The following is a 12,739-nucleotide window of genomic DNA, read 5'->3' on the forward strand; positions in this document are numbered from 1 at the left end:
AGCAGTAGGCCAATTTGTAGAGTGTGGGAGCATTTCAATCTCAATTGCATACTCCTCACATCCTCTCTCTTTGCCTCCTTATCAAAACCCATTGGATGAGAAAGCCAGAGGTCCACCCCTCTGGACTTCTCCTCCAATGGCATTTCAGAAAGAGATGAGGAGAGGACGCTTGTCCCCCTAATATTTGTCTCTGAGGGAGTTATTTATGCTGGCCCCTGTTGAACTGAGCAAAGGCCCCTCACGTCATCGGACAAAAGCAGGGAGGGAGGTACTTTCAAGAAAACCGGGAACTCAAGAGAAAAAAAACGAGTTCAAATCATGACATCGGTGATCTTCAGGTCGGAAAGTCGGAGGTCTGGAAAGAGGACCGTGTTCCTGAATGGGAATTTGGATGACCGTTCAGTTTTTACATTCGGAGCTCATTTCTGACTTGCTGATTCGTTGAACGCGGCATGTGTATAAGCAAGTCTAGCATGTCTAGCAAGTCGAACATTTCAGAGTTTCCTTAATTTCAACTAATTTCGAACGCGGCATCAGATCTAAAATTCCGAGTTGGATAACATTTCAAAATAATGTTTCCCAGTCGGAGCTCGTTTTCTTACGAGTTCCCAGGTGTCTTGAACCCACTGAAGTCGGAGAGTCTGAGTTCCCCGTTTTTTTTTAATACCCGGAAGGCAGCCAAGTTCCAAATCGAATGCTATCAACTTTCAGCCGGTGTAAAACACGCCTACGTGGGGGCCAGGGGCAGATTTATCGAAGCCCCTCATTTGCTTCCTTTCCTTTTCTCCTGCCTATCATCAGAGATACTGGATATAATGACGAGATGCTTGTGTCTCCGCCCTAATAATGGGATTCGTTGTCACAGAGCAGAACGGCAGGCTGTCAAGCTCCCGCTTATTCCTCTTTGGATTGGTGGATATATTTCGTTATTTTAATGTATACCCCTTGACTTATTCCACATCACAGCCCTTACTCAAAATAGATTCTCACCCATCTACACACCTGATGAAAGTGATTAGAAATTTAATAGCATGTATTTGCATAAATATTCAGTCAATACTTTCTAGGTACGTCTAAGAGCTTTCTACACCTTGGTTGTGCAACCTTTGCCCATTCTTCAAGCGCTGCCACAGGTTGAGCATTGCAAGACAACCATTTTCAGGTCTTGCGTGAACTTTACTGCCACGCAGGAACCGTCTTGGTAAGCAACTCATGTAGATTTGGCCTCATTTTTGGTCATCGTCCTTCTGAAAGGACAAGTCATCTCCCAGTGTCTGGTGGAAAGCAGACCAGGTTTTCCCCATAGGATTGTGCTTAGCACCATTTTTCCCAGCTCAAAACTCCTGTCATAAACAAATTACAAGCATACCCATGATGCAGTCACCACTATAGTTGAATAGTGAGTGGTACTCAATGTTGTATTTACACAGCACTAAAGACAAAACGTTCATTGCTTTGGTAAATTCTCAGCAGTATTACTTTAGGGCCTTCCGTAACAAAGTTGCAAACAGGATGCATGTTTTGTAGTATAGGCTTCCTTGCCACTGAATTGTGTTAGTATTGTGGAGTAACTGCAATGTTGATCCAGCAGTTCTCCCATCACAGCCATTTAATTCTTAAAATCAACACTGGCCTTATGGCGATATCCCCGAGCGGTTTCCTTCCTCTCGGGCAACAGCTTTAGGAAGAACTCCTGTAGCTTAGTGACGGTGTGTTGATACACCATCGAAAATGTAATGAACTTATGCTTAAGGGATATTCAAGGTCTGCTTTTTATTTATACCAATAGGTGCCCTTTGCGAGGCATTGGAACAACTCCCTGGTCTGTGGTTTAATCAGCGTTTGAAATTCACTGCTCAACTGAGGGACCTTACAGATAATTTCACATGTTGGGTACAGAGATGAGTGTTTAACATGTTTTGAGTGACTCATTATTGCTCACAGGCACTATGTTGGTAACCAGTTTATAATAGCAAAAGGACACGGTGTGTGTGGTATATGGTCACTCTTCGTGGCGAGCCACGCCACGACCCAAAGACATAGAAAGCTTTGACTTCATAACTAAAACCAATAACGCAGGAGTCATTTCTCAATTGTCAAATCTAGCCTTCCTTTCATACACAAGAACTCACAACTAAACTTATGTAGATACTCAGAAGCAAAATGTTCATTTGAATTGTGTAGATAAAGACAAACAGAACTGTAGAAAATGAAACTTTATTGAATAGAAAGAGGCTGCTGATAAATTAGTTAATCCACAGACACCACTTCCTGTGAAATAAAAGCAACCATGAAGCAAAACATCCGATGTTTTCAATCAACTGCTTTAAAATACAGTATAACAGCCTACTGTACCTCTGCAAAGTCACTGTTAGGTGAAGCTCCTTCACAACCTTCACCCTTCTCCAGCTCAATCATACTAGTCTGCTTTGCCACAGGGTTGGCTCTCCTGGGAATGGAAAAGGTGAATATAATCTCAATCTTGACACAAACTGGCTAAACGTCAGAATGTATTCTGAAACACCACGAGAACAGATCGATAGTGGAGACATTAAGGGGGAAGACCTACAGTATCAAGCAGTTTTTTATGGTGTACCTTGTGTTTGCAGTCTTCCTCTTAACCACCGCAGCGAGGACACTGATAACAACAATTGCAGCACAGAGGCCAATGGCCCCATAGATGAGTGGGCCTTGCATAGTCTTGGTGAGCTGGTTTTGGCAGGAGTCTCCACTGTAGCCTAAACCACAGGTACAGGAGATGCCCCCATTGGTCTCCACACACTCCCCATTCCCATTGCAGTGCTTTTCACTACACTGCTGGGCTTCCAGGTTTCTCACCAGCCAACTGTTGTCCAGAGAGGTGGAGCCAGGATCTGCAGGTATAGGAAAGCTGGGACTAGGAAGCTGGTTTGGGGCTTTGGCCTTGACAGACTTCCCTTTGAGATGGACACCTGAGACAATGGGGAATACATAAGACCAGTTTGTATTCGAATTAGTTTAAATTATGACAGCGATTCAAGAGCTGCACATTTGTTTTTTCCTTAGCACTACACACCAGATTTAAATAAGGACGCGTAAACACTTGTGGTCCCCAAGACCAGGATTGGAGAATGCAGAGTTATGATAGCAAAAATCTTTGTATTTGAACTGTGATAATCTTTTCTTAAGCTCATAACAATGGGAAAGGGAAGATTGAAACATCAATAATGGAAAGAAGACTTGCAGTTCTCATCTGAAGTGTCAGAGCAGTCAGGATGTCCGTCACAGAACTTCTCCAGGGGGAAGCATGTGTGCCCATCCAGACAGGGTCTACTTCCAGCTGGGCAGTGCTGGTCTGGGGCGCAGTATGTGACATTGACTGGGTAATGGTCATGGGCACACCTACAGGTTCTACCACCAGGAAGAGCCAAACACAAGTGACTGCAGTCTCCATTCCCATCTGAGCAGAGGTTGGAGCCTGGAAATGGATGAGAAAGAGTAAAGGTTGAAAAGTCACATATCAGTAAATGATAGAGTAGTGGGTTATGTGCAAATGTGTCCTCTTACCCATCTGGCTGGACTTGCTGTACGCCTTCAAACTGACAATTTCAGTGTTTACCTCAAACCAAAGCTTCTTAGTCAATGGATCATCTCTATACCAAACTTTGGTTGTGTCTGAAACATTTGATAGGAACATGTACATGATCAACTCAACATCCATGATAATCCAAAACCACAGTGAAAGAACTTTGGGAGATCAACCATTATCCTTGTTAGTGCTACTTTGGTTAATGACTAAACAGAGCCATCTACTAACCACAGTAAGACATTGCATAGCACTAGGTTCTGGTGGAAGCAGCCGTTTAAAAATAATCCACATTACCACTGTCTGTCACCCAGAGGAGCATGCCGTTGCTGAGTGCAAATGCAGTCAGGCCATCCCCAGTCTTAAACTCCTTGTATCCAGTACCATCAACTCTGACAGAGCCGATCACCCCATAACCTAGAACATAATAGACTTGTTGATAGAAGTATTACCTCACCACCACTACTATAGATAGAGTAAAACCCTTTTAAAAATCTATAAACAATGAATTCCTCACCAATGTCAGCCCAGTAGATCTCATTGCCCTTGTTGGAGAAAGTCAGGGAGGTGGGCTGAAAAGCATCCTTCCACACCGGAGCGCGCTTCACCCCATCCATGTGAGCACACTCCACCTGAGCACCTTCCCCCTGCTTGGCCAGGTTGGTAAAACAGAGTCTTCCACTGAGTGGGTGAAGCGCTATGGACTCCAGACTTCCAATATCCTGAATTAACACAGCAGTGTGTTCCCCACTGGAAGAGGTGACCTGCAGCCGTGGCTGCTTGGTGCTACTCCAGTATACGCTGAGGGTTATCCAGTCTAGAGCCAGGGCTGTAACTGTGTCCCCTTTGAGTTGCAGGAACTGGCCGCGAGGCACCAAGCCGGTCTCCTTCAGCTTGAAGAGGACTACAGACGATTGGCCAGAGTCAGCTAGGTACAGAGTCTGATCTTGCAGGGTGTAATCCAACATCGCTGCCTCATTGACATTGGGGAGAGGTAGGGCGAGGTGCTCCGGCCAGCTTTTCAGATCCACAGCACTGTGCATGGTCTGCAGGTAGATCTAAAAAATATATACATACACTGCTCAAAAAATAAAGGGAACACTTAAACAGCACAATGTAACTCCAAGTCAATCACACTTCTGTGAAATCAAACTGTCCACTTAGGAAGCAACACTGATTGACAATACATTTCACATGCTGTTATCAAATGGAATAGACAACAGGTGGAAATTATATGCAATTAGCAAGACACCCCAATAAAGGAGTGGTTCTGCAGGTGGTGACCACAGACCACTTCTCAGTTCCTATGCTTCCTGGCTGATGTTTTGGTCACTTGAATGCTGGCGGTGCTTTCACTCTAGTGGTAGCATGAGACGGAGTCTACACCCACACAAGTGGCTCAGGTGGCGCAGCTCATCCAGGATGGCACATCAATGCGAGCTGTGGCAAGAAGGTTTGCTGTGTCTGTCAGCGTAGTGTCCAGAGCATGGAAGCGCTACCAGGAGACAGGCCAGTACATCAGGAGACGTGGAGGAGGCCGTAGGAGGGCAACAACCCAGCAGCAGGACCGCTACCTCCGCCTTTGTGCAAGGAGGAGCAGGAGGAGCACTGCCAGAGCCCTGCAAAATGAAGTGAAATGGGTAAACCTGCAGTGGCCAGAGTCATACCTGTGTGACAACAGTTGGCGAGAGCACCAAGAGGAAGGCAGAGTTGACCAGGTTGGAGCAGGTGAGGCCATCCTCAGCTAGGAGCAGACCAGAGGGACACTTGCAGACCCCTTTGGGGCCTGGGCCCAGCACACACAGGTGAGAGCAACGAAGGTTCTCACAGGGACGCTCATTGCTTGTCTGCAGAAGTGGATGAATGATCTGCATCCCAGAACGACACAAATCATTAAGCTTACATCAAAAAGGAAGAGAGGTTGCTTGTGTAATTACAGCAAACCCATTGCATAATTTAATCCTATTTAGGTGAAATTAACATAATGGTTTACATAATGCATGCATTAATATTCATTTAAATTGGGGGCTCGTATACTTGCTTTCAGTCCAAAAGGTTGTCCAGGTCGTTTGAGTAGAACTTTGCGGTTCTTTCCAGTGATTTTATGAGCCCTTTGAATAGTTCTCCTCCTAGTGTCTGACCAGTAGATCAGGTCATTGTAAACTGTGACAGAGAACGGGTTGGTGGTCTCCATCATCTGCAGAAGCTTCAGGAATGAAAGGAACAGATAAATGTTACAATGCGCCTTTATCAAGGCCTGGGGTCTAACCCTATGAGGTCCAGAACCTGCTGCTTGTGTTCTACTTGATCATTAATTGCATGCACACACCTGGTGTCCCACGTCTAAACCAGTCTGATTAGAGCAGAACAATGAGAAAAGCAGTGTAACTGGCTTCAAGAGCCAGAGTTGAGTTTGAGGGATCTAGGGTATCCAACCCATGTGGATTTAATTTCATGCACCTTGGCATACAGCAACACGCAATACAAGTCTGATCTAGTCGTGTGCAAACTCATTTCTGTAGTACCTCAATGTCCCCGCCATCCAGGTTGGCTGAGCCGATGCACCGGAGCTTCTCGTCCGTCCAGTAGATCCTCTCCCCTAGTGTGTCCACAGCCAGACCGCCTGGCCAGCTGAGGCTGTGACTGACCACTACTCTCCTCTCAGACCCGTCCATTCCCGCCCGCTCAATCTTCACCTCGTTACCAATCTCCGACCAGAACATGATCCTGCAGTTAAAGCCAAAATCAATATTTTATTATTGATTACTGACAGTAATGCATCAGCCATCAAAGACCATGATCCTATCATAGGACAGTAGTTAAACATCTCTAGGTGGAAACCAATTCAATAAGCAGGAGCCTGCCCCTGATCAACACTGTTGAGCCGCATGTATTAGTTTAGTCAACATCACCAAACGTATACAAAAATCACTAGAATAACAGATTGTTTGGGTGGCTGCCACTTGTGTTACACCTAGAAAATAACTTGCCCCTTCTGTGGCAGGAGTGCCAGAGAGAGAGGTTGTTCGAAGTCCTCATCGAGGATGACTGTGAGATCCATAGAGTTTATGATGGTTGAGTTTAATCCAACAGCAATAATCCGACCACCTCCAATGCCATCAATCCAGTACAGGTTTCTCCCTACCCAGTCAACAGCAATGCAATCAGATTTGATGCCTGTAGTGAGATTAAAAGGATTACGATTATGTTAGTTTTAGTTAACCCCAGTGAACACTGACCTGTGCTTTTTATAAGATGTGCTATTTTTAGTCGCAACCAGTTTAACAGATTCTCAGTTTAACCACACAACTAACCTTTGACAAGAGTTCCTCTCTTTTTCTGGTCTAGAGAGGACCATTTGATGCTCTCTGAATCCAGGCTGACCCAGAACACTTTCTGATCCCTCCAGTCATAGTCCAGGGACAGGATGGCTTTCTTAGCAGAGGACACCAGGACATCCAGACTGCTGCTTCTCAGCCCAAACAGGAACAGCTCAGTCTGCACAGAGGCCAGTAGGTAGGGCTCACCTGTGGGAAGACAGTGGGTTGTTATAGGCCTACTGTGTTAAATTAATAGGTGAGTACTTTCTCCGGGCAATACTCTGCATTCACAAATGCTGTTCACCTTCGTGCAGTCTCCCTTAATTAAAACAAATATCTAAAGACCCCATCCAGCAGAGGGAATTTCCATGATTGGTCACTAAATCTGGATTTTAAAAAATCATTTTACCTGTGATCTTGCAGCGGCGACCATCAGATTCCAGCAGGTAACCAGGGTAGCAATGACACTGGAAGGAGCCCTGGGTGTTGACGCATAGGTGGCTGCAAACACCTGGTCTACCGCCTTCACACTCATCAATATCAACACAGGACACTGTGTCCTCTTGGAGTCGGTAACCAGCCTTACAGCCACACCTCTACATCGAGGAAAAAGGAAATCGTTAGAAGAGGTCACTCAGAAATCTAAAACGTGATACAACTGTACTTCAAGAAGCTTTGTAACAAACTACACAATCTCCCCCCCATTACTCACCGTTCCATGTGGTGTGCTGTAACAGTTATGGGCACATTGGGTTTTGTCTGGACACTTTGCTTGGCAGTTGCCACCCTCGTCAGAACCATTAGCACAGTTTCTGACCGTGTTACACACCAGGGCTGTGTCCAAACACTCCCACGTACTGCCACACTGGAACTGGTGAGAGGGGCATGTTGCTACCTGACCACCTGAGAACACACACAATACCCAACTTCATTTCTAATACAATCTCAGTTAAAGGCTTTATTTACTGTTACAGATTGTCACCACATACTAATCCAGTAATTAACAAATCATACATGGCTGAAATAACTTGACTCACATCCTGCCTCATCACTTTCATCAGCGCAGTCCTTTGTTCCATCACATCTCCATGCTTTGGGAACACACTGGCTCTTAGATGTACAGGCCCACTGGAAATCGCCACACTTCAATTGGACCATCGTGCAATTCTGAAAGAGAACTCAATATACTGTGTATTAGCTCTAAGTTTTGATTTGTATCACGAGGCAAAAGCACATTAGTATTCAACGACGACATTCAAAATAATTGGGAGTCAAATTAATTTTGCCGTCAAGTCTACATCCTCCAAACGCAGAAATCTCAAATATTACCTAGCATGGGTGCCAATGTGCTTCCTGCCAACTCCTAATACATTTGTCATGCCAAACAAGGAGTTGGCAAGAGCAGAAACAATTGCACCCAGCCTAAATATTCCCACCTTTTCATCAGAGCCATCTTTACAGTCCTGCTCCCTATCACAGACCCACTCCTCCAGCAGGCACTCCTGGCTTTGTGGGCACCGGAGCTTGGTGGTGCACTGGGGGGGCTCGGTGCAGCTCTCCTCGTCAGAGCGATCCTGACAGTCAGGATGCCCGTCACAGCGCATGCTTACGGATAAACACTGTCCACTGGTGCAACGGAACTCCCCACTATTGCAGCTCTCATCAGCTATGGGTCAAAGGGACATTTCTTGAGTTTAACTTAGTTTGGATCAGTGAAAGTAAAACAGTGGGAAACCCTGTGGTGTTTGTGCCACTGTTGGGAGTATTAAACCATTTCTTTCAGCAAGCATTTTAGGACTTAAGGTTAACATAGCCCCAGTTCAGTAGTTCATTGGAAGTTAAACTTACCACAGTTGGCCTCATCAGTGCCATCCAGGCAGTCCCTCTCGCCGTCACAGAGGAAGGTGTCTGGGAGGCAGCGGGTCTTGTCACAGTGGTGAACACAGCCCTCCATGGGCTTCAGGCAGTCCAACTCATCAGAGCGGTCCTGACACTGGGCCACACCGTCACACACCTGCCTCTGGTCAATGCATTTCTTCCCATGTGCACACTGAAACTGGCCTGAACATACAGTACCATTTAAGTGCAATCAATAACACTGATAAATGGTGACCTCCGAGGACCGTCTCAAAGACAGATCGCTAAACATGCATACCATGCACAGTGGTCTACGCAACCATGTTCTGTGTGTATGTGAGTAAATTCCAGTATGCTAGTTAGTACAAAGGTTGTTACTTTAATCATGTATTACACTAAAGATGAGTATTGTCATGATGTACTGTACAATAAAATCAAGGGCAGGAATATTATTTTAAAAACTTCAAACTACTGTTCATATATATTTAATTATCACTGATGATTTTCTTACCACGTTCACATTCTAATATACACTCTTCCTCATCCGAGCCATCCTTACAGTCCGCCTCTCCATCGCACACATGGTTGTAAAGAACACACTCAATCCTGTCCCGGCATGGTTTAGTGCCAAAAGGGCACTTGAGGGGTGCTGGTGCAGACATTGTGGCATTCCCATTGTTGCTATCCTCAGCAACATTGTGATGACTTTTAAGATAATCAGTAGAGTCTGAATCTAGGGATAGGGTGAAATACTGACCTTACTACCAGAAGGAAGGCAAAAATAAATCTCACATCTTTCAACATCTGTAAGCTATAAAAAAGGATGGATCATGGTTTCAAAATTCAACTAAAGGCAAGTGACACAGAGGGGGCATTACCGCAGTTGGCTTCGTCAGTGCCATCCAGGCAGTCCCTCTCTCCATCACAGAGGAAGGTGTCTGGGAGGCAGCGGGTCTTGTTGTCACAGTGGTGAACACAGCCCTCCATGGAATTCAGGCAGTCCAACTCATCAGAGCGGTCCTGACACTGGGCCACACCGTCACACACCTGCCGCTGGTCAATGCATTTCTTCCCATGGGCACACAGAAACTGCCCTATGTGGATGATGAAACACTTCAAGTGTTATGCACGGACAGATTGAAAGCATGCATTTGACTCAATAGATCTTGGATAATTACTGTGAATACCTTAAAATATACCCTTTCCTGGTTTAACACAGTAAAATTGATGAAAACAATGGAGTAGAAACCATTTCTTCTTAGATAGGAATGGATGCATTTGAAGAGGTACTCAAACAGGGCCCTACCATTACTGCATGCGACAGTGCAGTCCTCCTCATCAGAACCATCCCTACAGTCGGCTTCTCCGTCGCACACATGTTGGTGGAGTACACACTCAGATCCATCCTTGCAAGGTTTGGTGCCCAGGTTGCAGTTCAACGGGGTCTGCGCTGCTGCACTCAATACTGTTTGGAAAAAGTAGGGCACAACAAATCACACATTCGTTCTATAAGTTTAAGATGTAAATATGAGATGGTCTGAACTTCGACACTCAAGGGAATTGAAGGGAATTATTTTTCAGTAAATACAGCAATGTGAACTATGGAGGGGTGATTATTCACATCCATTTTGGTACAACTAGCTCACCTGTGATTTCCAAAATTGCTATACACAGAAGCAAACAGAAAGCCATGCCTGATTAATGCAAGTGGACCAAACTACACAAGTGATCAGGTCAAGGATTTTATAATGATGCCAAGTGATACCAATTGAACCATCAGTGAGGGGGGAGGAGCAGTAGGCCAATTTGTAGAGTGTGGGAGCATTTCAATCTCAATTGCATACTCCTCACATCCTCTCTCTTTGCCTCCTTATCAAAACCCATTGGATGAGAAAGCCAGAGGTCCACCCCTCTGGACTTCTCCTCCAATGGCATTTCAGAAAGAGATGAGGAGAGGACGCTTGTCCCCCTAATATTTGTCTCTGAGGGAGTTATTTATGCTGGCCCCTGTTGAACTGAGCAAAGGCCCCTCACGTCATCGGACAAAAGCAGGGAGGGAGGTACTTTCAAGAAAACCGGGAACTCAAGAGAAAAAAAACGAGTTCAAATCATGACATCGGTGATCTTCAGGTCGGAAAGTCGGAGGTCTGGAAAGAGGACCGTGTTCCTGAATGGGAATTTGGATGACCGTTCAGTTTTTACATTCGGAGCTAATTTCTGACTTGCTGATTCGTTGAACGCGGCATGTGTATAAGCAAGTCTAGCATGTCTAGCAAGTCGAACATTTCAGAGTTTCCTTAATTTCAACTAATTTCGAACGCGGCATCAGATCTAAAATTCCGAGTTGGATAACATTTCAAAATAATGTTTCCCAGTCGGAGCTCGTTTTCTTACGAGTTCCCAGGTGTCTTGAACCCACTGAAGTCGGAGAGTCTGAGTTCCCCGTTTTTTTTTAATACCCGGAAGGCAGCCAAGTTCCAAATCGAATGCTATCAACTTTCAGCCGGTGTAAAACACGCCTACGTGGGGGCCAGGGGCAGATTTATCGAAGCCCCTCATTTGCTTCCTTTCCTTTTCTCCTGCCTATCATCAGAGATACTGGATATAATGACGAGATGCTTGTGTCTCCGCCCTAATAATGAGATTTGTTGTCACAGAGCAGAACGGCAGGCTGTCAAGCTCCCGCTTATTCCTCTCTTTGGATTGGTGGATATATTTCGTTATTTTAATGTATACCCCTTGACTTATTCCACATCACAGCCCTTACTCAAAATAGATTCTCACCCATCTACACACCTGATGAAAGTGATTAGAAATTTAATAGCATGTATTTGCATAAATATTCAGTCAATACTTTCTAGGTACGTCTAAGAGCTTTCTACACCTTGGTTGTGCAACCTTTGCCCATTCTTCAAGCGCTGCCACAGGTTGAGCATTGCAAGACAACCATTTTCAGGTCTTGCGTGAACTTTACTGCCACGCAGGAACCGTCTTGGTAAGCAACTCATGTAGATTTGGCCTCATTTTTGGTCATCGTCCTTCTGAAAGGACAAGTCATCTCCCAGTGTCTGGTGGAAAGCAGACCAGGTTTTCCCCATAGGATTGTGCTTAGCACCATTTTTCCCAGCTCAAAACTCCTGTCATAAACAAATTACAAGCATACCCATGATGCAGTCACCACTATAGTTGAATAGTGAGTGGTACTCAATGTTGTATTTACACAGCACTAAAGACAAAACGTTCATTGCTTTGGTAAATTCTCAGCAGTATTACTTTAGGGCCTTCCGTAACAAAGTTGCAAACAGGATGCATGTTTTGTAGTATAGGCTTCCTTGCCACTGAATTGTGTTAGTATTGTGGAGTAACTGCAATGTTGATCCAGCAGTTCTCCCATCACAGCCATTTAATTCTTAAAATCAACACTGGCCTTATGGCGATATCCCCGAGCGGTTTCCTTCCTCTCGGGCAACAGCTTTAGGAAGAACTCCTGTAGCTTAGTGACGGTGTGTTGATACACCATCGAAAATGTAATGAACTTATGCTTAAGGGATATTCGAGGTCTGCTTTTTATTTATACCAATAGGTGCCCTTTGCGAGGCATTGGAACAACTCCCTGGTCTTTGTGGTTTAATCAGCGTTTGAAATTCACTGCTCAACTGAGGGACCTTACAGATAATTTCACATGTTGGGTACAGAGATGAGTGTTTAACATGTTTTGAGTGACTCATTATTGCTCACAGGCACTATGTTGGTAACCAGTTTATAATAGCAAAAGGACACGGTGTGTGTGGTATATGGTCACTCTTCGTGGCGAGCCACGCCACGACCCAAAGACATAGAAAGCTTTGACTTCATAACTAAAACCAATAACGCAGGAGTCATTTCTCAATTGTCAAATCTAGCCTTCCTTTCATACACAAGAACTCACAACTAAACTTATGTAGATACTCAGAAGCAAAATGTTCATTTGAATTGTGTAGATAAAGACAAACAGAAC

The 12,739-nt window shown here is 44.9% G+C and overlaps 1 protein-coding gene across 2 annotated transcripts; it reads right to left on the bottom strand.

The window, feature by feature from the left end:
* Positions 1 to 2,201: 2,201 nt before the first annotated feature.
* On the bottom strand, positions 2,202 to 10,499 carry LOC121846348 (low-density lipoprotein receptor-related protein 2-like). Of its 2 annotated transcripts, none has more exons than XM_042320432.1 (21): positions 10,389 to 10,499; positions 10,049 to 10,207; positions 9,621 to 9,836; positions 9,254 to 9,469; positions 8,734 to 8,946; positions 8,322 to 8,551; positions 7,923 to 8,052; positions 7,598 to 7,788; positions 7,295 to 7,481; positions 6,880 to 7,092; positions 6,556 to 6,742; positions 6,091 to 6,292; positions 5,607 to 5,771; positions 5,233 to 5,433; positions 4,083 to 4,623; positions 3,863 to 3,982; positions 3,547 to 3,654; positions 3,224 to 3,457; positions 2,597 to 2,951; positions 2,356 to 2,449; positions 2,202 to 2,271 (listed from the first exon to the last, which is right to left on the bottom strand). In XM_042320432.1, the coding sequence occupies exons 1-21, from the start codon at positions 10,432 to 10,434 to the stop codon at positions 2,251 to 2,253; spliced, it is 4,029 nt and encodes a 1,342-aa protein (XP_042176366.1). In that variant the 5' UTR covers positions 10,435 to 10,499; the 3' UTR covers positions 2,202 to 2,250. The 2 variants fall into 2 exon arrangements, with proteins under 2 accessions (XP_042176366.1, XP_042176365.1); XM_042320431.1 differs by having other exon boundaries at positions 9,254 to 9,475.
* Between the last annotated feature and the right edge of the window lie 2,240 nt (positions 10,500 to 12,739).

The sequence above is a fragment of the Oncorhynchus tshawytscha genome, linkage group LG04 (genome assembly GCF_018296145.1).
Source record: "Oncorhynchus tshawytscha isolate Ot180627B linkage group LG04, Otsh_v2.0, whole genome shotgun sequence".
NCBI lineage: Eukaryota > Metazoa > Chordata > Actinopteri > Salmoniformes > Salmonidae > Oncorhynchus > Oncorhynchus tshawytscha.

Coding starts and splice junctions, on each gene's coding strand:
- LOC121846348 (XM_042320431.1), bottom strand. CDS start 10,434: ATGGCTTTCTGTTTGCTTCTGTGTATAGCAATTTTGGAAATCACAG. Junction 6,293..6,555: donor GCACTCCTGCCACAGAAGGG/GCAAGTTATTTT, acceptor CTTTAACTGCAG/GATCATGTTCTGGTCGGAGA. Junction 5,772..6,090: donor TGGATGGCGGGGACATTGAG/GTACTACAGAAA, acceptor TCATTCCTGAAG/CTTCTGCAGATGATGGAGAC.